The sequence below is a fragment of the Thalassophryne amazonica genome, chromosome 3, assembly GCF_902500255.1.
Source record: "Thalassophryne amazonica chromosome 3, fThaAma1.1, whole genome shotgun sequence".
NCBI lineage: Eukaryota > Metazoa > Chordata > Actinopteri > Batrachoidiformes > Batrachoididae > Thalassophryne > Thalassophryne amazonica.
In genome coordinates this window covers 16,109,178-16,134,813 of record NC_047105.1, presented here as the reverse complement: position 1 = coordinate 16,134,813, position 25,636 = coordinate 16,109,178, and the positions used below count along the sequence as shown (strand labels likewise).

The window sequence follows — 25,636 nt, the reverse complement described above, 5'->3', positions numbered from 1 at the left end:
AAAAGACTGTCAGCTCTAATGCCACTGAACATTTTATTCTACGACGGCGAGAAACAAGCACCCCTGTGTATTTGTCATTCTGAAGAAGACAATGAGATGCAGCAAAGTTCAGGTGGCATTTCAAATGTGAGAAAGACAAAGTGGTTGCACATACACAATGCCAGGCTCCAAACCGCAATGTTAAATCAAACTGTGTGAAAACGAGGCACTCTGTCATTTCAAATGACACTCATTTATCATGTTGGATTGTGCTGCTTTTGTTCCTCCAGCGTGCTGGTGTATGGCAGTGTGGACATTGCAGCACAATGCCTGTTGACCCTGCGGAACCCAGAGGACAGCCCTGTCCTGTGCCTGAAGCACACCGCTCGCTGCCTGCTTGCAGGCCTAAGGAACGGAACCCTGGTGGTTTACGGGAGGAATAACAGCGGTAAGGTGATTATTGTCTGCCATGGTCACTGTTGCCGTGCCCCAAGTGGGCTGCAGGGTTTCAGTGCTGGTCAAATGCTGAAATATCATGACATGAGTAGTATGTCACAATCCATAGGATATTGTCATACGCAGTAGGCATTTAGTAATAGTCAAACAGTATCAAGATGACCTACTGCCTTCATGTTGCGCAAATGCAGTCTGGTAACTGAAGAACTTCCCAGGAAAATTCAAAGAAGATAGCTGACATGGATGAAAATGGACGCCATGTCCAACGGGCCGTGGCATTGCTCAAATATACAACCCCAAATCCAATGAAGTTGGGACGTTGTGTAAAATGTAATAAAAACAGAATACAATGATTTGCAAATCCTCTTATATTCAGTTGAATACACCATAGAGACAAGATATTTAATGTTCAAATTGATAAACTTTATTGTTTTTGTGCAAATATTTGCTCATTTTGAAATGGATGCCTGCAACATGTTTCAAAAAAGCTGGAATGGTGGTATGTTTACCACTGTGTTACATCACCTTTCCTTCTAACAACACTCAATAAGCATTTGGGAACTGAAGACACTAATTGTTGAAGTTGTAACTTCTTAACTTCGTAACTTCATAGTAACTTCTTAATCCCTCTTTTGTCAGTCTTGACCAAGCTTGGTCTACATAGACGTTCCAGCCATCATTGGCACCCGTTTTGACATTGGGGAATTTTCAACCTGTTCAAAAATTTCATCCCAATTTGCCAAATCATTGCAGTGGTCTGTACTGTGCCTCTGGACGTCTTGTTGGTCTTATTGAAGTTTCACAACTAATCCAAGTGACTTGTTTAGTTATAAAATTTGAATGTTCAGTTGTTTACCCAAGGATTCTCTGCAGTGACCAAACACCAAGGACATCCCGTCGTCGGCTTGAAGTCATTGTGTCCAGGTCTCACAACCCTATAGTAAGATTGGAAGCATTTGACCATCGAGACCTGGACCTTCTTTCTCTTGCACTAAACACCTCTGTCTGGCAAACCTGTGACTAGATAAGCTGTTTGCAGGCACTACTTAATCTCAAAGGTCCCAAAGACATGATTGTGAATGCCAAGACAAGTGAATCTCTCAACGGGTTTGACACTTTCACCACAAACAGATACACTACTGATGGCTGAGTCCAGGAAGTTGTTGAAAGGCCAGACCTTCATCTTTATCCAGGACTTTCACAGACCCAGACACTCCAACACTTCTCTCGCCTTCTCAAGTGTTGCAATCAGGGCATCCATTACTTCCGCCAAGCTATCTGCAAAGTCAAGGAAAGTGAAGCTTTCCTCCCCATCAAAAGCACCAAAGTTTCTGGAGTCCACAACCTTACCGAGTAACAAGTTCATGCAAGAACTGAACGGAATAAGAGCTCCTGTACAGCAGTTTGTATCTATTACAGGTTGCATGAAGATAAACTCAGCCACATGGGGTGTGCAGCCAGTACATTCTGAGTGCCGGTCCCAAGCCCGGATAAACGAGGAGGGTTACGTCAGGAAGGGCATCCGGTGTAAAACAAGCCAACCCAACTATGCAGACTCAGAATCGAATTCCCATACCGGATCGGTCGCGGCCCGGGTTAACAACGTCCGCCACCGGTGCTATTGCCCAACAGGGTGCTAGTGGAAATTGGGCTACTGCTGGCCGAAGACGACGAAGAAGAGGAGGAAAACGTTGCCACGAACAGCGGGAGAAGAAGAAAACTAGAAGGGTGGAAATGAGAGTAGGGACTTTGAATGTTGGTAGTATGACTGGTAAAGGGAGAGAGCTAGCTGATATGATGGAGAGGAGAAAGGTAGACATATTGTGTGTGCAAGAGACCAAGTGGAAGGGAAGTAAGAGCAGGAGCATCGGCGGTGGGTACAAGTTGGTGTTCCATGGTGATGACAGTAAGAGAAATGGTGTTGGGGTCATTTTAAAGGAAGAGTATGTTAAAAGTGTGTTGGAGGTTAAGCGAGTGTCTGACAGGGTGATGAGTGTGAAGTTGGAAATTGAAGGGGTGATGATGAATATCATCAGTGCATATGCCTCACAGGTAGGTTGTGAGATGAAGGAGAAAGAAGATTTCTGGAGTGTGTTAGATGAGGTGGTGGAGAGTGTGCCCAAGCATGAAAGAGTGGTGATAGGAGCAGACTTCAATGGGCATGTTGGTGAAGGGAACAGAGGTGATGAGGAAGTAATGGGTAGATATAGTATCAAGGATAGGAATGGGGAAGGACAGATGGTAGTTGATTTTGCAAAAAGGATGGAAATGGCTGTGGTGAATACCTACTTTAAGAAAAGGGAGGAGCACAGTGTAACATGTAAGAGTAGAGGAAGGTGCACACAGGTGGACTACATTCTTTATAGGAGATGCAAGCTAAAAGAAATCACAGACTGTAAGGTGGTAGCAGGAGAGAGTGTCACTAGACAGCATAGGATGGTTGTTTGTAGGATGACTTTAGAGGTAAAGAAGAAGAAGAGAGTGAGAGCTCACAAAGGATCAGATGGTGGAAGCTGAAGGAGGAAGACTATTGTGTGAAATTTAGCGAGCAGGTGAGAGAAGCACTAGTTGGAGGGGAAGCAGTTTTGGACAACTGGAAAAGTACTGCAGATGTGGTGAGGGAGACAGCTAGGACAGTACTGGGTATGACATCTGGACAGTGGAAGGAAGACAAGGAGACTTGGTGGTGGAATGAAGAGGTCCAGGAAAGCATAAGGAGAAAGAGGTTGGCGAAAAAGTTTTGGGATAGTTGGAGAGATGAAGAAAGTAGACAGGAGTACAAGGAGATGCGGCGTAAGGCGAGAAGAGAAGTGGCAAAAGCAAAGGAAAGGGCATATTGCGAGCTGTACAAGAAGTTGAATAGTAAGGAAGGAGAAAAGGACTTGTACCGATTGGCCAGACAAAGGGACAGAGCTGGAAAGGATGTGCAGCAGGTTAGGGTGGTAAAAGATGCACATGGTAATGTGCTGACAAGTGAGGAGTGTGTGCTGAGAAGGTGGAGGGAATATTTTGAAGAGTGATGAATAAAGAAAATGAGCGAGAGAAAAGGCTGGATGATGTGGTGAGAGTAAATCAGGAAGTAAAAGAGATTAGCAAGGAAGAAGTGAGGGCTGCTATGAAGAAGATGAAGAGTGGAAAGGCAGTTGGTCCAGACGACATTCCAATGGAGGCATGGAAATGTCTAGGAGAGATGGCAGTAGAGTTTCTAACCAGATTGTTTAATAAAATCTTGGAAAGTGAGAGGATGCCTGAGGAGTGGAGACGAAGTGTGCTGGTTCCTATTTTCAAGAACAAGGGTGATGTGCAGAGTTGCAGTACTATAGAGGCATAAAGCTGATCAGCCACAGTCTGAAGTTATGGGAAAGAGTAGTAGAAGCTAGGCTTAGAAAACAGGTGAAGATCTGTGAGCAGCAATACGGTTTCATGCCGAGAAAGAGCAATACAGATGCAATGTTTGCTCTGAGAATACTGTTGGAAAGTACAGAGAAGGACAGAAAGAGTTACATTGTGTGTTTGTGGACTTAGAAAAAGCTTATGATAGGATGCCAAGAGAAGAGTTGTGGTATTGTATGAGGAAATCTGGAGTGGCAGAGAAGTATGTTAGGGTAGTGCAGGACATGTACATGAATAGTGTGACAGCGGTGAGATGCGCAGTCGGAATGACAGACTCATTCAAGGTGGAGGTGGGATTACAACAAGGATCAGCTCTGAGTCCTTTCTTGTTTGCAGTGGTGATGGACAGGTTGACAGCTGAGATCAGACAGGAGTCCCCATGGACTATGATGTTTGCAGATGACATTGTGATCTGTAGTGAGAGTAGAGAGCAAGTTGAGTCTAGTCTGGAGAAGTGGAGATATGCTTTGGAGAGAAGGGGAATGAAAGTCAGTAGAAACAAGACTGAGTACATGTGTGTGAATGAGAGGGAGCCCAGTGGAATAGTGCAGTTACAAGGAGTAGAAGTGGTGAAAGTAGATGAGTTTAAATATTTGGGTCAACTGTTCAAAGTAATGGAGAGTGTGGTAGAGAGGTGAAGAAGAGAGTGCAGGCAGGGTGGAGGGGGTGGAGAAAGGTGGCAGGAGTGATTTGTGGCCGAAGAATATCAGCAAGAGTGAAGGGGAAAGTTTACAAGCAGTAGTGAGACCAGCTATGTTGTATGGTTTAGAGACAGTGGCACTAACAAAAAGACAGGAGGCAGAGCTGGAGGTGGCAGAGCTGAAGATGTTGAGATTCTCTTGGGAGTGACAAGAATGGACAAGATTAGCAATGAACATATCAGAGGGACAGCTCAGGTGGGATGGTTTGGAGACAAAGTCAGAGAGGCGAGATGAGATGGTTTGGACATGTGCAGAGGAGGGACCCAGGGTATATAGGGAGAAGGATGCTGAGGATGGAGCCACCAGGCAGGAGGAGAAGAGGGAGACCAAAGAGGAGGTTCATGGATGTGCTGAGAGAGGACATGCAGGTGGTTGGTGTGACAGAGGAAGATACAGAGGACAGGGTGAGATGGAAACGTTTGATCTGCTGTGGCGACCCCTAACGGGAACAGCCAAAAGACAAAGAAGAAGACAGGTTGCATGAAGATTGTGATGGTGAGCAGCCGTCTATGAATCAGATTCGAGTCAGCTTGTGTCTCACTGGGCTTGAACAAGAACTTGAACAACTTTTTTTTACGAGTCAGAGACTAAAATGTTTTTAGAACTAATGTTTACTGTTCTATAAATAATGGAACATTGCTACAGCAACTAAATATGAAAGTAAATGTGTTCATATATGGATTTTCTCCATAAGCTGGACTTATAAATATTATTCTTGTACCAGACTCGTGTCTTGCCAATGATTCAGAAATCATTCACAATTGTAGTTTTGTTTTTTAGCCCCTTTATCTGTGTGCTTTCTCAGCCCCAATGATTTTCACACCTTTCCTAAGTATGAACATAACACTTCAGCCGTGAAGTCGATGGCATGCCTGTTAGTCAGGCGTTACATGAAGCCAGGAGGGCTAAACACCATCTCAGCAGTGGTTTTTTAGTCTTCACAGTCAGTAGGAGGGACAATAGCGGTATCGTCGGGCTCCTTTTACCTGGCTGCAGTATGTCAGCGAGCTCAGCTTCCTCCTGTGCTGCGCTCTCCTCCCATGCAGAAAGGATGATTAATTACACCAAGCTGCAGCATGCTGATTAAATATTACTATTCATGCTTTGTGTATAAAAAAAAATAAAAACCCAACTTCCGAGGGTGCCAGGGAATGTTTGTGGATGCAACACATCTTCAGAGATTTATGCCCTTGACTGCGACACTGCCGTCGAAAAACAAGTCTGCAGCCAGCAGGAATTGTTGAAGCTTCCGTTGAGGTTTTTAGGGAAATGGGTGCAGTATTAACGCATGCAGTGCACTGCTTCTAACTGTACCAGAAGAGCACTTGTGAGAAAGCACTCGGTACAATGCAATGTTCAAGCAGTGTTCAAGTTCAAGTGCAGGACCAACAGACTGAAAAACTCCTTTGTCCCTCAGTCCATCAGACTGTAAAACTCCTCACTCGGGGAGGAGGAAGTAACAGGAAGACAGAGGACAGGAAGGAGAGGAACACTAGTAGCCACTGAACCAGTATTGATCGTATGTCTGGTATTTATATTTATATTTGCAAACTGTTTTTCTTTTTTACTTTCGCTTCTGATACTCTGTGCTTCTTTCCCTGTGTGCTGCTATACAAATGCTGCATGAACCTCAATTCCCTGAAGGAGTCCTTCCCAAGGGATTAGCAAAAATTCTCTCTAATCTCTAATCCAATCTAAGATTCGGCCAATTATCATTTACTTAATGTGGTACAGATTCAACTGGATGAGAATATTTTTCATTACATTGTGAAATAATAAGAAACAAATCAATAAACAACAACAAAAAAAATCATATAAAACTTCATTGTCATTAATTGTGATGCCATGTACTGGGATCTGTTTTGAGATCTACCCGATGTACTAACACACTTTATATGGCAACTTAAATGAATATATCATTTGCTTGCTGACTCTGCCCTTTTCCCTCATCTGCTCCAAAATGTCCTAATTTCTGATTCAGGATACGTCCAATCAGTTGTCATCATGTTTTCTTTTTGACAATTAGATGCACCTTTTAATACTATTTTAACAATCCATCCATCCATCCATCCATTTTCTTCCGCTTTTTCCGGTGTCGGGTCGTGGTGCAGCAGCTCAAGCAAAGCCGTCCAGACCTCCCGATCCACACACACCTCCCCCAGCTCCTCCAGGGGAACCCCAAGGCGTTCCCAAGCCAGCCGAGAGACATAGTCCCTCCAGCATGTCCTAGGTCTTCCTCGGGGCCTCCTCCCGATGGGACGTGCCCAGAACACCACTCCAGCGAGGGGGTCCAGGGGGCATCCGGAAAAGATGCCCGAGCCACCTCAACTGGCTCCTTTCGGACATGTAGGAGCAGCGGCTCACTCCGAGCTCCTCTTGAGTGACCGAGCTCCTCACCCTATCTCTAAGGGAGCACCCAGCCACCCTGCGGAGGAGAACTCATCTCAGTCCGCTTGTACTCGCGATCTCGTTCTTTCGGTCATGAGCCAAATCTCATGCCATAGGTGAGGATCGGAATGTAGATCAGTCGGTAAATCGAGAGCTTTGCCCCCCTACTCAGCTCTCTCTTCACCACGACGGCCCAATACAGCAACCGCATCACTGCAGATGCTGCATCGATCCGTCTATTGATCTCACGCTCCATCCGTCCCTCACTCGTGAACAAGACCCCGAGATACTTAACTCCTCCACTAGAGGCAAGGACACTCCACCGACCTGAAGAGGGCAAAGCACCTTTTTCCAGTTGAGAACCATGGCCTCGGATTTGGAGGTGCTGATTTTCATCCCGGACGCTTCACACTCGGCTGCAAACCGCCCCAGTGCACACTGAAGGTCCTGATTTCAATCAATCAATCAATTTTTTTATATAGCGCCAAATCACAACAAACAGTTGCCCCAAGGCGCTTATATTGCAAGGCAAGGCCATACAATAATTATGTAAAACCCCAACGGTCAAAACGACCCCCTGTGAGCAAGCACTTGGCTACAGTGGGAAGGAAAAACTCCCTTTTAACAGGAAGAAACCTCCAGCAGAACCAGGCTCAGGGAGGGGCAGTCTTCTGCTGGGACTGGTTGGGGCTGAGGGAGAGAACCAGGAAAAAGACATGCTGTGGAGGGGAGCAGAGATCGATCACTAATGATTAAATGCAGAGTGGTGCATACAGAGCAAAAAGAGAAAGAAACAGTGCATCATGGGAACCCCCCAGCAGTCTATCTAATTCTTTGATGTTCTGAGATGACATATTTGGAGAAAAAAGAGGAATGACTACAAATGTGTGAAAGGATAACTGATGGAAAGTTTTTTGAAATCTAAATTGCTGTGAGGTCAACGATGTTTAACCAAAAGCCACGTTATCCTCGAGCTGCCGTAATTTTCTTAAGGCCGTCTAATGCAAGCAGACTCTTTTTTCCCTTTTTTTTCCCTCCCCATTATAACAGCATAGTTTATTAGCTGTGGCTTTAACATTCAGTCCTTTGGTACGGCTTAACATGAGGTGTTGACCTTTTTCGACTGCTTTTTTCTTTTCTCCCCGCAGGTGGCCGGTGGAGGAGAGGGTCCTCAGGGGCAGATAGAGATATTTTCTCACAGGCCCATGCCGAGAGCTGTAAAGAGTCTGCAGGTCGGCTCTACGTCCATTGTTTGGAATATGTGCCAGCAACACCTCCAGCTGAGGAAGCAGAAGCAGGAGTTCAAAGAGTCCCTCAGGGATAAGCAACAACATATGTGTTGGACTGGATGACGGACGGTGAGACACTGATACCACACACATCAATTCTGCCAAAAGCAAATTTGTTTTTTGTTTAACAATGATGACAAATTAGAAAAGTACAGTGACAGTTGTGACAAAAAGATTTACCTGCATGGTGCTTTGAGGCAACGTGTTATGATTTGAAACTATATAATAAATTGAATTGAATGACTATTTCAGCCAGTCCCTCATGTCAGGTTACTCACATAGTAGCTATTTTGTTAAATTTGGCAGAAATAAATCTCCTGTTTGAGGATGGACTCTTAAAACAGCCACCGCTGTCGTATTGAAACGAGTAGTGACTGTAAACACACTATGGTTAGCAACTTTAATTAATTTCCAGACATGATTGGATAGTGTGAATCAGATGTCCTTCTCGCTGTAATTTACAGTGGGGCCAAAAAGTGTTTTGTCAGCCCGATTGTGCAAGTTCTTCTACTTAGAAAGATGAGAGGTCTGTAATTTTCAACATAGGTACACTTCAATTATGAGAGACAAAATGAGAAAAAAAAAATCCAGAAAATCACATTGTAGGATTTTTAAAGAGTTTATTTGTAAATTATGGTGGAAAATAAGTATCTGGTCACCCGCAAACAAGCAAGATTTCTGGCTCTCACAGACCTGTAACTTCTTTAAGAAGCTCTTCTTGTTGTGTGGGCCGCTGAAGAGGAGGTACTGCTGGCCCACCACCACAAGATGGCGCCCTGCTTGAAGTGAGGGCTTCAAGCACGAGAGGGCGTCGGAGCGACCAGGAGTGACAGCTGTCACTCATCATCCGTACCAGCTGTCACTCATCCACTACTCATCACCACCACCATAAAGACCGGACTGCAACTCCACCTCCCCACCGAGAAATCAACTACCAATCAGGTAATTGTCTCTGCTGACTCATACGTTGAGTAATAATCTGAACTTCTGTTGCAGCCGTTTTCCTGGTGCTTTCCTTATCTGTGGGATTGGCGTTTGGTGTGACAGCGACGGCTTCGCCTCACACCCCAAACCAGATAAGTGGTTAGACAGGAGCTGCACGAGTGTGTGATTGGAGGTGGAGGTTCTCCCTCCTTACTGCATACAGACTGTGGGATTACTGAGTGTGCGTCCTCACACTCATCTGGACTGTCTTTGTTCTCTGCCAGCAGTACCGGGTCTGACTGCTGAAGACAGCGGCCACCTGGGGCGCAGGGCTTGGCGGCTCCGGTGTTCTTCAGCTTCGTTGGTGGTGGAAGCTGTGTGGATCCGGCTTCTCTCTCGCCAGGCGTCTTCTATCGTCGAGCCTGCCCACACGTCACCTGGTGTATGATTGACAGTCACTATATTGTTATTGTCTGTACATCGTTGTGTGATTCACAACATTAAATTGTTACTTTTTGGCTTAGCCATTGTCCGTTCATTAACGCCCCCTGTTGTGGGTCCGTGTCACGTCACTTTCACAACACTTCTGTCCTCCACCTGTTACCTGTATTAATGGCATCTGTTGGAACTCATTAGAGGTGGGCGGATCGATCCTAATATCGATAATATCGATACCAACACTGGTATTGATATTGAATGATCCTCGTGTAAAAAGATCGATACTAGAGCTTTTTTTCTCTCCCGCATGCACTGACTGCTGCGCACGCAGATTCATCGAAGTCTACTTGGCACTCAATGCAACACAGAGCAGCGCACCTTTGTATTGTGGTTTGTCAGCCCTTTACCTCAGGAGATTTTGTTTTAAGTTGTGTTGAATGATATTTTTTTAAACAAAATGTTGATTGTGATAATAAAATATTTTGTTGTCACGTACAATGTTTGGCGAAATTCTATCCTAGGTTTTTTTTTTGGATCCTTTGTATCTATGAAGCTTAAATATGAAAAAGTATCAGTATCGATATCAGTGATACTGGGCCTGTATTTACTTGGTATCGGATCAATACCAAAATTCCCAGTATGGCCCACCTCTAGAACTCATTATCTGTATAAAAGACAGCTATCCACAGCCTCAAAGAGTCAGACTCCAAACTCAGCCATGGCCAAGACCAAAGAGCTGTCGAAGGACACCAGGAAGAAATTGTAGATGTGCACCAGGCTGGAAGAGTGACTCTACAATAGTCAAGCAGGTTGATGTGAATAAATCAACTGTGGGAGCAATTGTAAGAAATGGAAGACATACAAGACCATTGATAATCTCCCTCAATCTGGGGCTCCATGCAAGATGTCATTCCGTGGGGTCAAAATGATCATGAGAACAGTGAACAGAAATCTCAGCACTACACAGAGGGGCCTGATGAATGACCTGCAGAGAGCTGGGACCAAAGTAACAAAGGCTACACACTACGCAGAGAGTGACTCAAATCCTGCAGTGCCTGGCGTGTCCCCCTGCTTAAGCCAGTACTGTTGTGAAAAGTGTAGGAACACGGACCCACAACAGGGGGCGCAAATGAACGGACAATGGAATAAGCCAAATATAACAATTTAATGTTGTGAATGTGCACAACAGAGCAACAGACAACACAATTGAGATCACCAGTCAAATAAGTTACGGTGGTGTGTGAGCAGGCTCGAGGATAGAGACGCCTGTCCAGAAAAGAGCCGGATCCCACACGCCTTCCACTCCACCGGACCTGAAGCAATCCTGGAGCCGCCAAGCACTGGGTCCCCAGGTGGCCACTGCCTCCGGCTGTCAGATCGGGTACTGCTGGCAGAAAGAACAGACAGGTGATGGTGGGTGTATGAACACCCAGCAAACAGTTCAACACGAAGGTGAAAGCACCTCCACCTCTCAATCACAGAGTTTGTACAGATCCTGCAGTAACAATTAACAGTCTGCAAACTCAGAATACTGTCAGTACGTACAGAAGTAAAAACGTTACTACTGTATAAACAAAGGCTGAGACGTTTACTTCACGGTAGACGATTTCTCGGCAGTGAGGTGAAGATGCTGCCCGGCTCTTATGGAGGTGTGGATGATGATGATGAGTGACAGCTGGTGTTGTAGATGAGTGACAGCTGCCACTCCCGGTGCGGCGCCCTCACGTGCCTGAAGCCCGCACTTCAGGCAGGACGCCCTCTGGTGGTGGGCCAGCAGTACCTCCTCTTCAGCGGCCCACACAACAGGACCCCCCCCTCAACGGGCACCTCCTGGCGCCCACCAGGTTTGTCCGGATGTCGGCGGTAGAAGTCGGCCAGGAGGGCCGGGTCCAGGATGAAGCTCCTCTTCACCCAGGAGCGCTCTTTGGGTCCATAACCCTCCCAGTCCACCAGATACTGGAATCCCCGGCCCTTACGGACGTCCAGGAGCCGGCGAACTGTCCACGCAGGCTCCCCGTCGATGATCCGGGCAGGAGGCGGCGCCGGTCCGGGGGCACAGAGGGAAGAGGTGTGGTGAGGCTTGACCCGGAGACATGGAATACAGGATGGATCCGCAGTGAAGCTGGCAGCCTCAGCTTCACCGCGGCAGGACTGAGGACCTTGACGATGGGGAAAGGGCCAATGTACCGATCCTTCAGCTTGGGACTCCACCTGTAATGGGATGTCCTTGTAGACAGCCAAACCTCCTGCCCGGGCTGGTATGCAGGGGCCGGGGACGCCGGCGGTCTGCATGGGCCTTGGCCCTCGTCCGGGCTTTGAGCAGGGCAGAGCGGCAGAGCGCCACACCCGACGGCACCGCCTCAGATGGGCCTGGACCGAGGGCACCCCGACCTCTCCCTCCACTAGGGAACAATGGGGGCTGGTACCCCAAACACACCTCAAACGGGGAGAGGCCGGTGGCAGACGAGACTTGACTGTTGTGTGCGTACTCGATCCAGGCCAGATGGTTACTCCAGGCCATCGGGTGCGCGAGGTCACACAGCGAAGGGCCTGTTCCAACTCCTGGTTGGCCCGCTCTACCTGTCCGTTGGTCTGGGGATGGTACCCGGACGAGAGGCTCACGGAGGCCCCCAGCTCTCTACAGAAACTCCTCCAGACCTGCGAGGAGAACTGGGGACCACGGTCAGAGACGACATCGGATGGAATCCCATGCAGACACACGACGTGGTGGACCAGGAGGTCTGCAGTCTCCTGGGCCGTCGGGAGCTTCGGGAGGGCCACGAAGTGGGCCGCCTTGGAGAACCGGTCCACTATCGTGAGGATGGTGGTCATGCCCTGGGATGGCGGGAGGCCCGTGACGAAGTCCAGGCGATGTGGGACCAGGGGCGGTGGGGCACAGGTAACGGTTGGAGGAGACCCTATGCCCGTTGGGTCTGCCTTACCCCTGGCACAGGTGGTGAAGGCCTGGACATACTCCCGGACATCGGCTTCCATGGACGCCCACCAGAAGTGCTGCCTGACCACTGCCATGGTCCGTGAAAACCGTAAATGGTACCGCAGCTCCCTCCAACAGGTGTCTCCACTCCTCAAGAGCCTCTTTCACCGCAAGAAGTTCCCGATTGCCGACGTCATAGTTCCGCGCCGCCGGGGTCAACCTGCGGGAAAAATAGGCACATGGATGGAGAACCTTGTTGGACTCCCAGCTCTGGGACAGCACGGCTCCTATCCCGAGTCAGAGGCATCCACTTCAACAACAAACTGGCGATTGGGATCGGGCTGCATCAGAACGGGTGCAGACGAGAACCGACGTTTCAACTCCCTAAACGCGGCTTTGCACCAATCCGACCAGGTGAAGGGGACTTTAGTGGAGGTCAGGGCCGTCAGGGGGCCAATTACCTGTCTATAACCCTTAATAAACCTCCGGTAGAAATTAGCAAAGCCGAGGAACTGTTGCAGCTTCCTACGGCTCGTCGGTTGGGGCCAATCCCTCACTGCCGCAACCTTGGCCGGATCGGGTGCGACGGAGTGGAGGAGATGATGAACCCCAGGAAGGACAAAGAAGTACAGTGGAACTCGCACTTCTCGCCCTTCACAAACAGCCGGTTCTCCAACAACCGCTGCATGACCTGACGTACATGCTGGACATGGGTCTCAGGATCCGGGGAGAAGATGAGGATTGTCGTCCAGGTATACAAAGACGAACCAGTGCAGGAAGTCCCGCAAGACATCATTAATATGCCTGGAACGTCGCGGGCGCATATGGTGAGGCCGAACGGCATGACCAGGTACTCAAAGTGACCTACGGGGTGTTGAATGCCGTCTTCCCCTCGTCTCCCTGTTGTGTGGGCCGCTGAAGAGGAGTACTGCTGGCCCACCACCACTAGAGGGCGCCCTGCCTGGAGTGCGGGCTCCAGGCACCTGAGGCGCTGCCGCCTTACGGGAGCAGCCAGGATGACAGCTGTCATCTATCACTGGAGACAGCTGATCCCAATCACTAGGAGGTATATCAGCAGGACGGCATCTCCACCTCATTGGCCGAGATATCGCTCTACCAAGGAGGTAACGAACTCAGCCAGCCCTTCATCATTTGTGAAAGGAACGTATTTAATAAGTATCCTAGTTACTAGACAGTGTTGTTTTCTGATTAGAGGTGGAGGTGGTGTTTTCCACCCAACGTGTTGTTGGTGCAGCCGCACCCATGTCTGACTGTGTCTGTTCCTCGCCAGCAGTACCGGATCCGACGAACGGAGGCAGAGACCACCTGGAGTTCGGGACTTGGCGGTTCCAGTATTCCCGGGGTTCGGTGGCAGAGGAAATCGGGTGGTTCCGGTTCGTCTTGGGACAGACGTCTCCTATCGTCGAACCTGCCCACACGACACCGTTGGAATTTAACTTGAGACCGAAATTGTGATTTGTTGTATTTGTGTGCGTGTTCACAACAGTAAAGCCTTGTTATTTGACTTTCTTCATTGTCCGTTCATTTGCGCCCCCTGTTGTGGGTCCGTGTACTGACACTTTCCCAACAGGATATCTCGGCTAACGTCATGGATCCGAGGGGCGTCAACCGGCTGTGGAACGGCCAATGGAAGAACAGGACGCGCAGGCGTCCGCAGGAGGGGTAATCGGTGAGTGCAGCGGATCCTCACCGCTTTCACGACTCGGTTCGATTTGATGACCGAGCAGAATGTCCTCCTGAACCGCAGGGTGGAGGCTCTCGCCGCGCAGGTTGAAGCGCGCCCTCCGGGCGCCACTGCGGCTCTCCCTCCCGTAGACCCTGTGCGTAACATAGACGTTTCACTGGTTGTTCAACGACCTCTCCCACCTTCCCCGGAAGCATACATAAGCCCCCCCAGAGCCGTACGGAGGCTGTGTGGAGACGTGCGTGGATTTTCTGATTTTTCTCCGGATCCTGAGACTCATGTCCGGCATGTACGTCAGGTCCTGCAGCGGTTGTTGGAGAACCGGCTGTTTGTGAAGGGCGAGAAGTGTGAGTTCCACCGCACCTCTTTGTCCTTCCTGGGGTTCATCATCTCCTCCAACTCCGTCGCTCCTGATCCGGCCAAGGTTGCGGCGGTGAGAGACTGGCCCCAACCCAACAAGCCGTAGGAAGTTGCAACAGTTCCTAGGCTTTGCTAATTTCTACAGGAGGTTCATTAAGGGCTACAGTCAGGTAGCTAGCCCCCTTACAGCCCTGACCTCACCAAAAGTCCCCTTCACCTGGTCGGATCGGTGCGATGCCCGCATTCAAGGAGTTGAAACGGCGCTTCTCCGTCTGCACCTGTTCTGGTGCAGCCCGATCCTAGTCGCCAGTTAGTGGTTGAAGTGGACGCCTCGGACTCAGGGATAGGAGCCGTGCTGTCCCAAAGCGGGAAGACCGATAAGGTCCTTCACCCGTGTGCCTAGTTTTCCCGCAGGTTGACCCCAGCCGAACGGAACTATGACTCGGCAATCGAGAGCTCCTTGCGGTGAAAGAGGCTCTTGAGGAGTGGAGACATCTGTTGGAGGGAACGTCCGTGCCATTCACGGTTTTCACTGACCACCGGAACCTGGAGTATATCAGGACCGCCAAGTGGCTGAATCCCAGGCAAGCCCGCTGGTCACTGTTCTTCGGCCGTTTTGACTTCCGGATCACCTACCGTCCCGGGACCAAAAATCAAAGATCGGATGCTTTGTCCCGGGTACATGAAGAAGAGGTCAAAACGGAGCCGTCGGATATCCCGATCCCATCATCCCCGGAGTCCGCTATCGTGGCCGCCTCACCTGGGACGTGGAGAAGACCGTCCGGGAGGCCCTGACACGAGACCCGGACCCCGGAACCGGACCGAAGAACAACTTTACGTCCCACCAAAAGCCAGGGCTCAGTTTTGGACTTCTGTCACGGTTCTAAGCTCTCCTGTCATCCTGGGGTGCGAAGAACCGTGGCAGTCGTCCGGCAGCGCTTCTGGTGGGCGTCCCTGGAGGCCGACGTCCGGGGTTACATCCAGGCCTGTACCACCTGCGCCAGGGGCAAGGCCGACCACCGCAAGACATCGGGGTTGCTGCAGCCGCTGCCCGTGCCTCATCGCCCCTGGTCTCACATCGGCCTGGATTTGTCACGGGTCTTCCGCCGTCCCAGGGAAACACTGTCATCCTCACGATAGTGGACCGATTCTCCAAGGCGGCCCACTTCGTGGCCCTCCCCAAGCTACCAACGGCCCAGGAGACAGCGGACCTCCTAGTCCACCACGTCGTCCGTCTGCATGGGATACCATCAGACATCGTCTCTGATCGCGGTCCCCAGTTCTCCTCGCATGTTGGAGGAGCTTTTGCCGGGGACGGGGGGCCACGGTCAGTCTCTCGTCCGGGTATCACCCCCAGACCAACGGACAAGCAGAACGGGCCAACCAGGAGATGGAGCAGACCCTACGCTGTGTGACAGCCGCGCACCCGACGGCCTGGAGTACCCACCTGGCCTGGATCGAGTACGCCCACAACAGCCAAGTGTCATCAGCCACCGGCCTCTCCCCTTTCGAGGTGTGCTTGGGGTATCAACCCCCGTTGTTTCCGGTGGTTGAGGGGGAGGTCGGTGTGCCCTCGGTCCAGGCCCACCTACTGAAGTGCCGTCGGGTGTGGCGTGCCGCCCGTTCTGCTTTGTTGAGGGCCCAGACGAGGGCGAAGAACCATGCAGACCGGCGGCGGGCCCCGGCTCCCACGTATCGTCCTGGGCAGGAAGTGTGGTTGTCCACCAAGGACATTCCCCTTCAAGTGGACTCCCCAAAACTGCAAGAACGATACATCGGCCCGTACAAAATACTCAAGGTCATCAATCCCGCCGCAGTGAGGCTCCAGCTTCCGGCCTCACTGCGGATTCATCCGGTATTCCACGTTTCCAGGATTAAACCCCATCACACCTCACCCCTCTGCACTCCGGGTCCGGCGCCACCTCCTGCCCGGATCATCGACGGAGGACCGGCTTGGACCGTACGCCGGCTCCTCGACGTCCGACGGATGGGCCGGGGTTTTCAGTATCTGGTGGACTGGGAAGGGTACGGCCCCGAAGAACGCTCCTGGGTGAAGAAGGGCTTCATCCTGGACCCGGCCCTCCTGGCCGACTTCTACCGTCGCCACCCTGACAAACCCGGTCGTGCGCCAGGAGGCGCCCGTTGAGGGGGGGGTCCTGTTGTGTGGGCCGCTGAAGAGGAGGTACTGCTGGCCCACCACCACTAGAGGGCGCCCTGCCTGGAGTGCGGGCTCCAGGCACCGGAGGGCGCTGCCGCCTTACGGGAGCAGCCAGGATGACAGCTGTCATCTATCACTGGAGACAGCTGATCCCAATCACTGAGGAGGTATATCAGCAGGACGGCATCTCCACCTCATTGGCCGAGATATCGCTCTACCAAGGAGGTAACGAACTCAGCCAGCCCTTCATCATTTGTGAAAGGAACGTATTTGATAAGTATCCTAGTTACTAGACAGTGTTGTTTTCTGATTAGAGGTGGAGGTGGTGTTTTCCACCCCACGTGTTGTTGGGTGCAGCCGCACCCACGTCTGACTGTGTCTGTTCCTCGCCAGCAGTACCGGATCCGACGAGTGGAGGCAGAGACCACCTGGGAGTTCAGGACTTGGCGGTTCCAGTATTCCCGGGGTTCGGTGGCAGAGGAAATCGGGTGGTTCCGGTTCGTCTTGGACAGACGTCTCCTATCGTCGAACCTGCCCACACGACACCGTTGGAATTTAACTTGAGACCGAAATTGTGATTTGTTGTATTTGTTGTGCGTGTTCACAACAGTAAAGCCTTGTTATTTGACTTTCTTCATTGTCCGTTCATTTGCGCCCCCTGTTGTGGGTCCGTGTACTGACACTTTCCCAACACTCCCTTCCGGATCCGAACCAGGTGGTACGCATTTCTAAGATCCAATTTGGTAAAAATTTGGGCTCCATGCAGGGGCGTGAACACAGAATCTAACAGAGGCAGCGGGTATCGATTACGAACCGTGACTTCGTTCAGTCCCCTGTAGTCAATGCATGGACGGTGTCCGCCGTCTTTTTTTCCCACAAAAAAGAAACCTGCCCCCATCGGGGAGGTGGAGTTCCGGATCAACCTGGCAGCTAAGGAGTCCCGGATGTAGGTCTCCATTGATTCGCGCTCAGGACGAGAGAGGTTGTACAGCCTGCTGGACGGGTACTCAGCGCCTGGGATCAAATCAATGGCACAATCGTACGGACGGTGCAGGGGAAGAGTGAGTGCCAGATCTTTGCTGAAGACTCCTCAGGCCACGCTGACAGATTGGGGGGGACTTTAACCTCCTCATTAGCTGTCACACCGGGTGGAACCGAGGATCCTAAACATTCCCGGTGGCAGGTGTCGCTCCACTGCATCACTACCCCAGACGGCCAATCAATCCGGGGATTGTGCTTTAATATCTATGGAAACCCCAAAATCACTCGGGAGGTAGAAGGTGTTACATAAAACACAATCTCCTCCCTGTGATTTCCAGACACCACCAATGTCACTGGTTGTGTCTGATGTGTGATTAATGGGAGAAGGGTGCCATCTAGTGCCCGTACCTTCAATGGGGAAGGTAGTGCCACTAGGGGGAGCCCTACCTCCCTAGCCCATCTGCTGTCCAGCAGATTTCCTTCAGACCCCGTGTCCACCAGTGCTGGGGCGTGAAGGGTAAGATCCCCACAACGGATCATTACTGGGATGCGTGCTGATCTACGGGCTTTTCCCCGCGTGGATGTTATGACCCACCCTTAACCCAGTCTCTAAGGGCGGGCGTTGAAGTTTAACCATTTGGGGCAGTTTCTTTGTATGTGCTCATCAGAGCCACAGAAAAACACTCCCCGTGAGCCAGCCTCCGTTGTCTGTCATGTGATTTTACTTTGGCCCTGCTCGTATCCATAGCTTCGTCAGCAGGGGGAGCTGTGGTTCCACGGGGCTCTCTGACTGTGGAGCGTGGAGACTGCGGCACCCTTTCGGACCCGGAAGGAAGAGGGACAGCTTGTGCCCGGCCACGCCCTTCGCCCCGCTCCCGACGGTGTTCTTCTAACTGGTTGTCTAACCGTATAACCAGGTCAACAAGCCCGTCAAAATCCCACGGTTCATCCTTAGCCAGCAGGTGCTCCTTCAGGGCCGGAGACAGTCCGTTTACGAAGGCGGCGCGGATTGCAACGTTATTCCAGCCGGACCTCGCAGCCGCGATGCGGAAGTCTACGGCGTACTCGGCTGCACTCCGATGTCACTGTCTCATAGACAGCAGCACAGTCGAAGCTGTCTCACCTCTATTGGGATGATCAAACACTTGTTTAAACTCCCTCACAAACCCAGTATATGTTGTTAGGAGCTGTTAGTTTTGCTCCCAGAGCGCCGTAGCCCAAGCGCGTGCCTCTCCTCGAAGCAAATTGATGACATAAGCCACCCGACTGGCATCTGACGCGTACATGACGGGACGTTGTGCAAAGACGAGCGAGCACTGCATTAAGAAGTCCGCGCATGTCTCAACACAACCTCCGTACGGTTCCGGTGGGCTTATGTATGCTTCAGGGGAGGGGGCGGGGGTGTTCGTTGAATCACCACTGGAACGTCTGTATTTTGTGCTCGGTCGGCTGGAGGAGGCGCTGCAGCAGCGCTTGGAGTGCGCGCTTCCACCTGGGCCGTGAGAGCCTCCATCCTCCGATTGAGTATGACATTCTGCTCGGTTACTAAATCCAACCGAGCAGTGAAGGCGGTTAAGATTTGCTGCAGCTCTCCTAACATGCCTCCTGCCGATGCCTGTGCACCCTGTGTTTCCATTGGCGGTTCAAGCAATGGTTGACGCCCCTCGGGATCCATGACGGTGGCCGAGAAATCCTGTTGTGAAACGTGTAGGAACACGGACCCACAACAGGGGGCGCAAATGAACGGACAATGGAATAAGCCAAATATAACAATTTAATGTTGTGAATGTGCACAACAGAGCAACAGACATCACAGTTGAGATCACCAGTCAAATAAGTTACTGTGGTGTGTGAGCAGGCTCGAGGATAGAAGACGCCTGTCCAGAAAAGAGCCGGATCCCACACGCCTTCCACTCCACTGGACCTGAAACAATCCTGCAGCCGCCAAGCACTGGGTTCCCAGGTGGCCACTGCCTCCGGCTGTCAGATCGGGTACTGCTGGCAGAAAGAACAGACAGGTGATGGTGGGTGTATGAACACCCAGCAAACAGTTCAACACAAAGGTGAAAGCACCTCCACCTCTCAATCACGGAGTTTGTACAGATCCTGCAGTAACAATTAACAATCTGCAACCTCAGAATACTGTCAGTACGTACAGAAGTAAAAACGTTACTACTGTATACAACAAAAGGCTGAGACGTTTACTTCACGGTAGACGATTTCTCGGCAGTGAGGTGAAGATGCTGCCCGGCTCTTATGGAGGTGTGGATGATGATGATGAGTGACAGCTGGTGTTGTAGATGAGTGACAGCTGCCACTCCCGGTGCTCCGGCGCCCTCACGTGCCTGAAGCCCGCACTTCAGGCAGGACGCCCTCTGGTGGTGGGCCAGCAGTACCTCCTCTTCAGCGGCCCACACAACAAGTACATGTCCAGGCCCGTCTGAAGTTTGCCAGAGAGCATATGGATGATCCAGAAGAGGATTGGGAGAATATCATGTGGTCAGATGAAACCAAAATAGAACATTTTGGCAAGAACTCAACTCGTCATGTTTGCATTCCAAGAACACCATACCTACTGTGAAGCATGGGGTGGAAATATCATGCTTTGGGGCTGTTTTTCTGCAAAGGTGACAGGACGACTGATCCGTGTTAATTGAAGAATGAACAGGGCCACGTATTAAGAGATTTTAAGCCAAAACCTCCTTCCATCAGTGAGAGCCTTGAAGATGCAACATGGCTGGGTCTTCCAGCATGACAATGATCCAAACACACCGCTCAGGCAACAATGGAGTGGCTCCATAACTCAAGGTCCTGGAGTGGAAGAGCCAGTCTCCAGACCTCAACCCCATAGACAATTTGTTGAGGGAGTTGAAAGTCCATGTTGCCCAGCGACAGCCCCAAAACATCACTGCTCTAGAGGAGATCTGCATGGAGGAATGAGCCATAATACCAGCTACAGTGTGTGCAAACCTGGTGACGACTTACAGGAAACATTTGACCTCTGTCATTGCCAACAAAGATTATGTTACAAAGTACTGAGTTGAATTTTTGTTATTGACCAAATACTTATTTTCCACCATAATTTACAAATAAATTCTTTAAAAATCCTTCAATGTGATTTCCTGGATTTTCTCATATTGGTTGTCATAGTTGAAGTGTACATATGATGAAAATTACAGACCTCTCTCATCTTTCTAAGTAGGAGAACTTGCACAGTCAGGGACTGACTAAATACTTTTTTGCCCAACTGTATGACTGAATTTAATGATTTATGATTGAGGTGATTGAAGCAATTAGGGGATTGGGTATTAAGCACTAATTCGGAGTCAGAATTTCAGTGGGTCAGCTTTTTATATACACCAAGAACATTACAGAAGGTTCCAGAAATCATTTGAATTGTGTTTAAGATCTTCTGAATGACCTTTTGGTATAATTATGGTTTAATTGGGGAACCTTTGGCTGTGATTGCAGGCCTAACTGTGGAATCAGTATTTTTTTGTATTTAAACAGGAGAAAAAAATGTAAACAATGAAGCCAAGGCTTCCAGAGCACAATTTAGGATCACCACAAGCCTGGTTCCTCCTTTCAGAGCCTTCTTGAAAAAAGTTATTGTACCACATTCAATGGTAAAATCTATTATACAAAACTATAAAAAGCTTGATGTCATATCGACTTTACATATTTAACACTCAGGAATTAACAAATGTTTATTCTAATGGTTTCAAGATCACAATTAGCAAATTGTTGGACTCAGACACATCAAATAGAAATGTGACATTGTCCACCTTGAAGAGAGTGATCCATCACCATAACCTCAACAGCTGTCAACCAAGGAGGAACCCATTAACCTAAAATGATCATTTTAGAAAAAGTCCTTTGTCATGGTGATCAACTGTAAACTTTGTGCTGCTTGATTGTTTAGAATTTAGAATGTTGGCTTAATCAGAATGAGTTTATGGAATCCTCTGAGTCCTGGTGACCCCAGCGCAGTGATGACAGCAGGTGTAGAGATGAAGTTTCTTTAATCAGAAACGTGAAACGTGCCAAGGTCAAACTCACAGGAAAGCTGTCAGAGAGGCAGAGGTGTCCGGTAGGGATGAAGCAGGAGTAGAATCAATAAAACAGACAGTCAGGTTTGTTCCACAAATAGAGAGTCAATACTGAGAAAACTAATCCTATGGGAGGCAGGCAAAAATGGCATGGAAACATTAGAGTGTGAAACAGGCTGGCAGTGAGAAAACACAAGGATGCAGGAGGCTGAGTAACATTTGTGAAAGAACTTAAAACTTACTTGTGTCGAGGAAAAGAAGAGCGAGATGTTTAAACACAATGTAGTAATGAGAGAAACCAAACAAACAAACTGGAGCACTCGAAAACAGATGTGACGCAAATGAAAAGAGAGAAGGGTCGACCCTGTCAAAATAAATAACATAGGAAGTAAGGGAAAAAACCGAGCTGTGACATTATTCCCCCCCCCCCCCAATTCAAGGGATGTCAGTGGATGTTCCCAGTACATCCGCATGTATATGGTAAAACTCATGGACAAGGATCCTGGAAATCATGAGACACCAAGGAACATTGCTCCATTGCGTATCCCTCCCAATCCATGAAGACCTGGAGACTCCGATGTTGCACAGCAAGAAGCGGCTCAACTGTATGGAACATAAAGTGACAAAAAACACATTGATTCCATGTTGTAATTTTACTTGTGATCAGAACTAAAATTTAACAGCTTCTTCTTTTCATTTCAACCAACCATCAGATGTGAGTGAATCTTACCACAAGCTCCTTGGGGCAGGTAAAGACATCCTCCCTGTATATTGCACATCCTCTTTTAAAATGTTTGTTGTTAAAATTTTATCCCACTTTGTGTTCTCTTGCATTGCCCTGAGGTTTCTAGCGGTATGGTATTTACGTGTCAATATTTATTAAACTATGAAATCAAATCACGCTTTTATGTTCACATCCAGTACACGTTCTGATCCCTGCGGTGTGGAATAGACGATCAGTTTAATCTTAGCCTCCTGCCATTGTTAAAGAGAATGAGTTGCTTTTTCAGACAAAGAAAACAAAATCATCAATTTTGACAGCTGTTATTTTCATTTACAATAGTTTAGTCATTTGTACAGCACCCTAAATGAAAGAGACATCAGCAGTTTATTTATGGTGAGTTATTGGCTTCCAGTCTAAGTGTCTATGGGGGGTGGGGGGGGGTGGGGCAGTTTAGCATCCTAAAAAGACTGTCAGCTCTAATGCCACTGAACATTTTATTCTACGACGGCGAGAAACAAGCACCCCTGTGTATTTGTCATTCTGAAGAAGACAATGAGATGCAGCAAAGTTCAGGTGGCATTTCAAATGTGAGAAAGACAAAGTGGTTGCACATACACAATGCCAGGCTCCAAACCGCAATGTTAAATCAAACTGTGTGAAAACGAGGCACTCTGTCATTTCAAATGACACTCATTTATCATGTTGGATTGTGCTGCTTTTGTTCCTCCAGCGTGCTGGTGTATGGCAGTGTGGACATTGCAGCACAATGCCTGTTGACCCTGCGGAACCCAGAGGACAGCCCTGTCCTGTGCCTGAAGCACACCGCTCGCTGCCTGCTTGCAGGCCTAAGGAACGGAACCCTGGTGGTTTACGGGAGGAATAACAGCGGTAAGGTGATTATTGTCTGCCATGGTCACTGTTGCCGTGCCCCAAGTGGGCTGCAGGGTTTCAGTGCTGGTCAAATGCTGAAATATCATGACATGAGTAGTATGTCACAATCCATAGGATATTGTCATACGCAGTAGGCATTTAGTAATAGTCAAACAGTATCAAGATGACCTACTGCCTTCATGTTGCGCAAATGCAGTCTGGTAACTGAAGAACTTCCCAGGAAAATTCAAAGAAGATAGCTGACATGGATGAAAATGGACGCCATGTCCAACGGGCCGTGGCATTGCTCAAATATACAACCCCAAATCCAATGAAGTTGGGACGTTGTGTAAAATGTAAATAAAAACAGAATACAATGATTTGCAAATCCTCTTATATTCAGTTGAATACACCATAGAGACAAGATATTTAATGTTCAAATTGATAAACTTTATTGTTTTTGTGCAAATATTTGCTCATTTTGAAATGGATGCCTGCAACATGTTTCAAAAAAGCTGGAATGGTGGTATGTTTACCACTGTGTTACATCACCTTTCCTTCTAACAACACTCAATAAGCATTTGGGAACTGAAGACACTAATTGTTGAAGTTGTAACTTCTTAACTTCGTAACTTCATAGTAACTTCTTAATCCCTCTTTGTCAGTCTTGACCAAGCTTGGTCTACATAGACGTTCCAGCCATCATTGGCACCCGTTTTGACATTGGGGAATTTTCAACCTGTTCAAAAATTTCATCCCAATTTGCCAAATCATTGCAGTGGTCTGTACTGTGCCTCTGGACGTCTTGTTGGTCTTATTGAAGTTTCACAACTAATCCAAGTGACTTGTTTAGTTATAAAATTTGAATGTTCAGTTGTTTACCCAAGGATTCTCTGCAGTGACCAAACACCAAGGACATCCCGTCGTCGGCTTGAAGTCATTGTGTCCAGGTCTCACAACCCTATAGTAAGATTGGAAGCATTTGACCATCGAGACCTGGACCTTCTTTCTCTTGCACTAAACACCTCTGTCTGGCAAACCTGTGACTAGATAAGCTGTTTGCAGGCACTACTTAATCTCAAAGGTCCCAAAGACATGATTGTGAATGCCAAGACAAGTGAATCTCTCAACGGGTTTGACACTTTCACCACAAACAGATACACTACTGATGGCTGAGTCCAGGAAGTTGTTGAAAGGCCAGACCTTCATCTTTATCCAGGACTTTCACAGACCCAGACACTCCAACACTTCTCTCGCCTTCTCAAGTGTTGCAATCAGGGCATCCATTACTTCCGCCAAGCTATCTGCAAAGTCAAGGAAAGTGAAGCTTTCCTCCCCATCAAAAGCACCAAAGTTTCTGGAGTCCACAACCTTACCGAGTAACAAGTTCATGCAAGAACTGAACGGAATAAGAGCTCCTGTACAGCAGTTTGTATCTATTACAGGTTGCATGAAGATAAACTCAGCCACATGGGGTGTGCAGCCAGTACATTCTGAGTGCCGGTCCCAAGCCCGGATAAACGAGGAGGGTTACGTCAGGAAGGGCATCCGGTGTAAAACAAGCCAACCCAACTATGCAGACTCAGAATCGAATTCCCATACCGGATCGGTCGCGGCCCGGGTTAACAACGTCCGCCACCGGTGCTATTGCCCAACAGGGTGCTAGTGGAAATTGGGCTACTGCTGGCCGAAGACGACGAAGAAGAGGAGGAAAACGTTGCCACGAACAGCGGGAGAAGAAGAAAACTAGAAGGGTGGAAATGAGAGTAGGGACTTTGAATGTTGGTAGTATGACTGGTAAAGGGAGAGAGCTAGCTGATATGATGGAGAGGAGAAAGGTAGACATATTGTGTGTGCAAGAGACCAAGTGGAAGGGAAGTAAGAGCAGGAGCATCGGCGGTGGGTACAAGTTGGTGTTCCATGGTGATGACAGTAAGAGAAATGGTGTTGGGGTCATTTTAAAGGAAGAGTATGTTAAAAGTGTGTTGGAGGTTAAGCGAGTGTCTGACAGGGTGATGAGTGTGAAGTTGGAAATTGAAGGGGTGATGATGAATATCATCAGTGCATATGCCTCACAGGTAGGTTGTGAGATGAAGGAGAAAGAAGATTTCTGGAGTGTGTTAGATGAGGTGGTGGAGAGTGTGCCCAAGCATGAAAGAGTGGTGATAGGAGCAGACTTCAATGGGCATGTTGGTGAAGGGAACAGAGGTGATGAGGAAGTAATGGGTAGATATAGTATCAAGGATAGGAATGGGGAAGGACAGATGGTAGTTGATTTTGCAAAAA

General features: G+C 48.9%; 1 protein-coding gene and 1 long non-coding RNA gene across 2 annotated transcripts in view; one reads left to right on the top strand and one right to left on the bottom strand.

Moving 5' to 3' along the window:
• The window catches only part of arhgef10la (Rho guanine nucleotide exchange factor (GEF) 10-like a), a 468,560-nt gene that overhangs the window by 395,818 nt on the left and 47,106 nt on the right, over positions 1-25,636 (top strand). Inside the window, 1 exon segment of the mRNA XM_034165874.1 lies at positions 270-427. Within this exon segment, the coding sequence (XP_034021765.1) occupies positions 270-427 (158 nt within the window).
• Positions 1-25,636, bottom strand: part of LOC117506371 — a 249,825-nt gene that overhangs the window by 212,232 nt on the left and 11,957 nt on the right. The gene's annotated exons all lie outside the window — the stretch shown is intronic.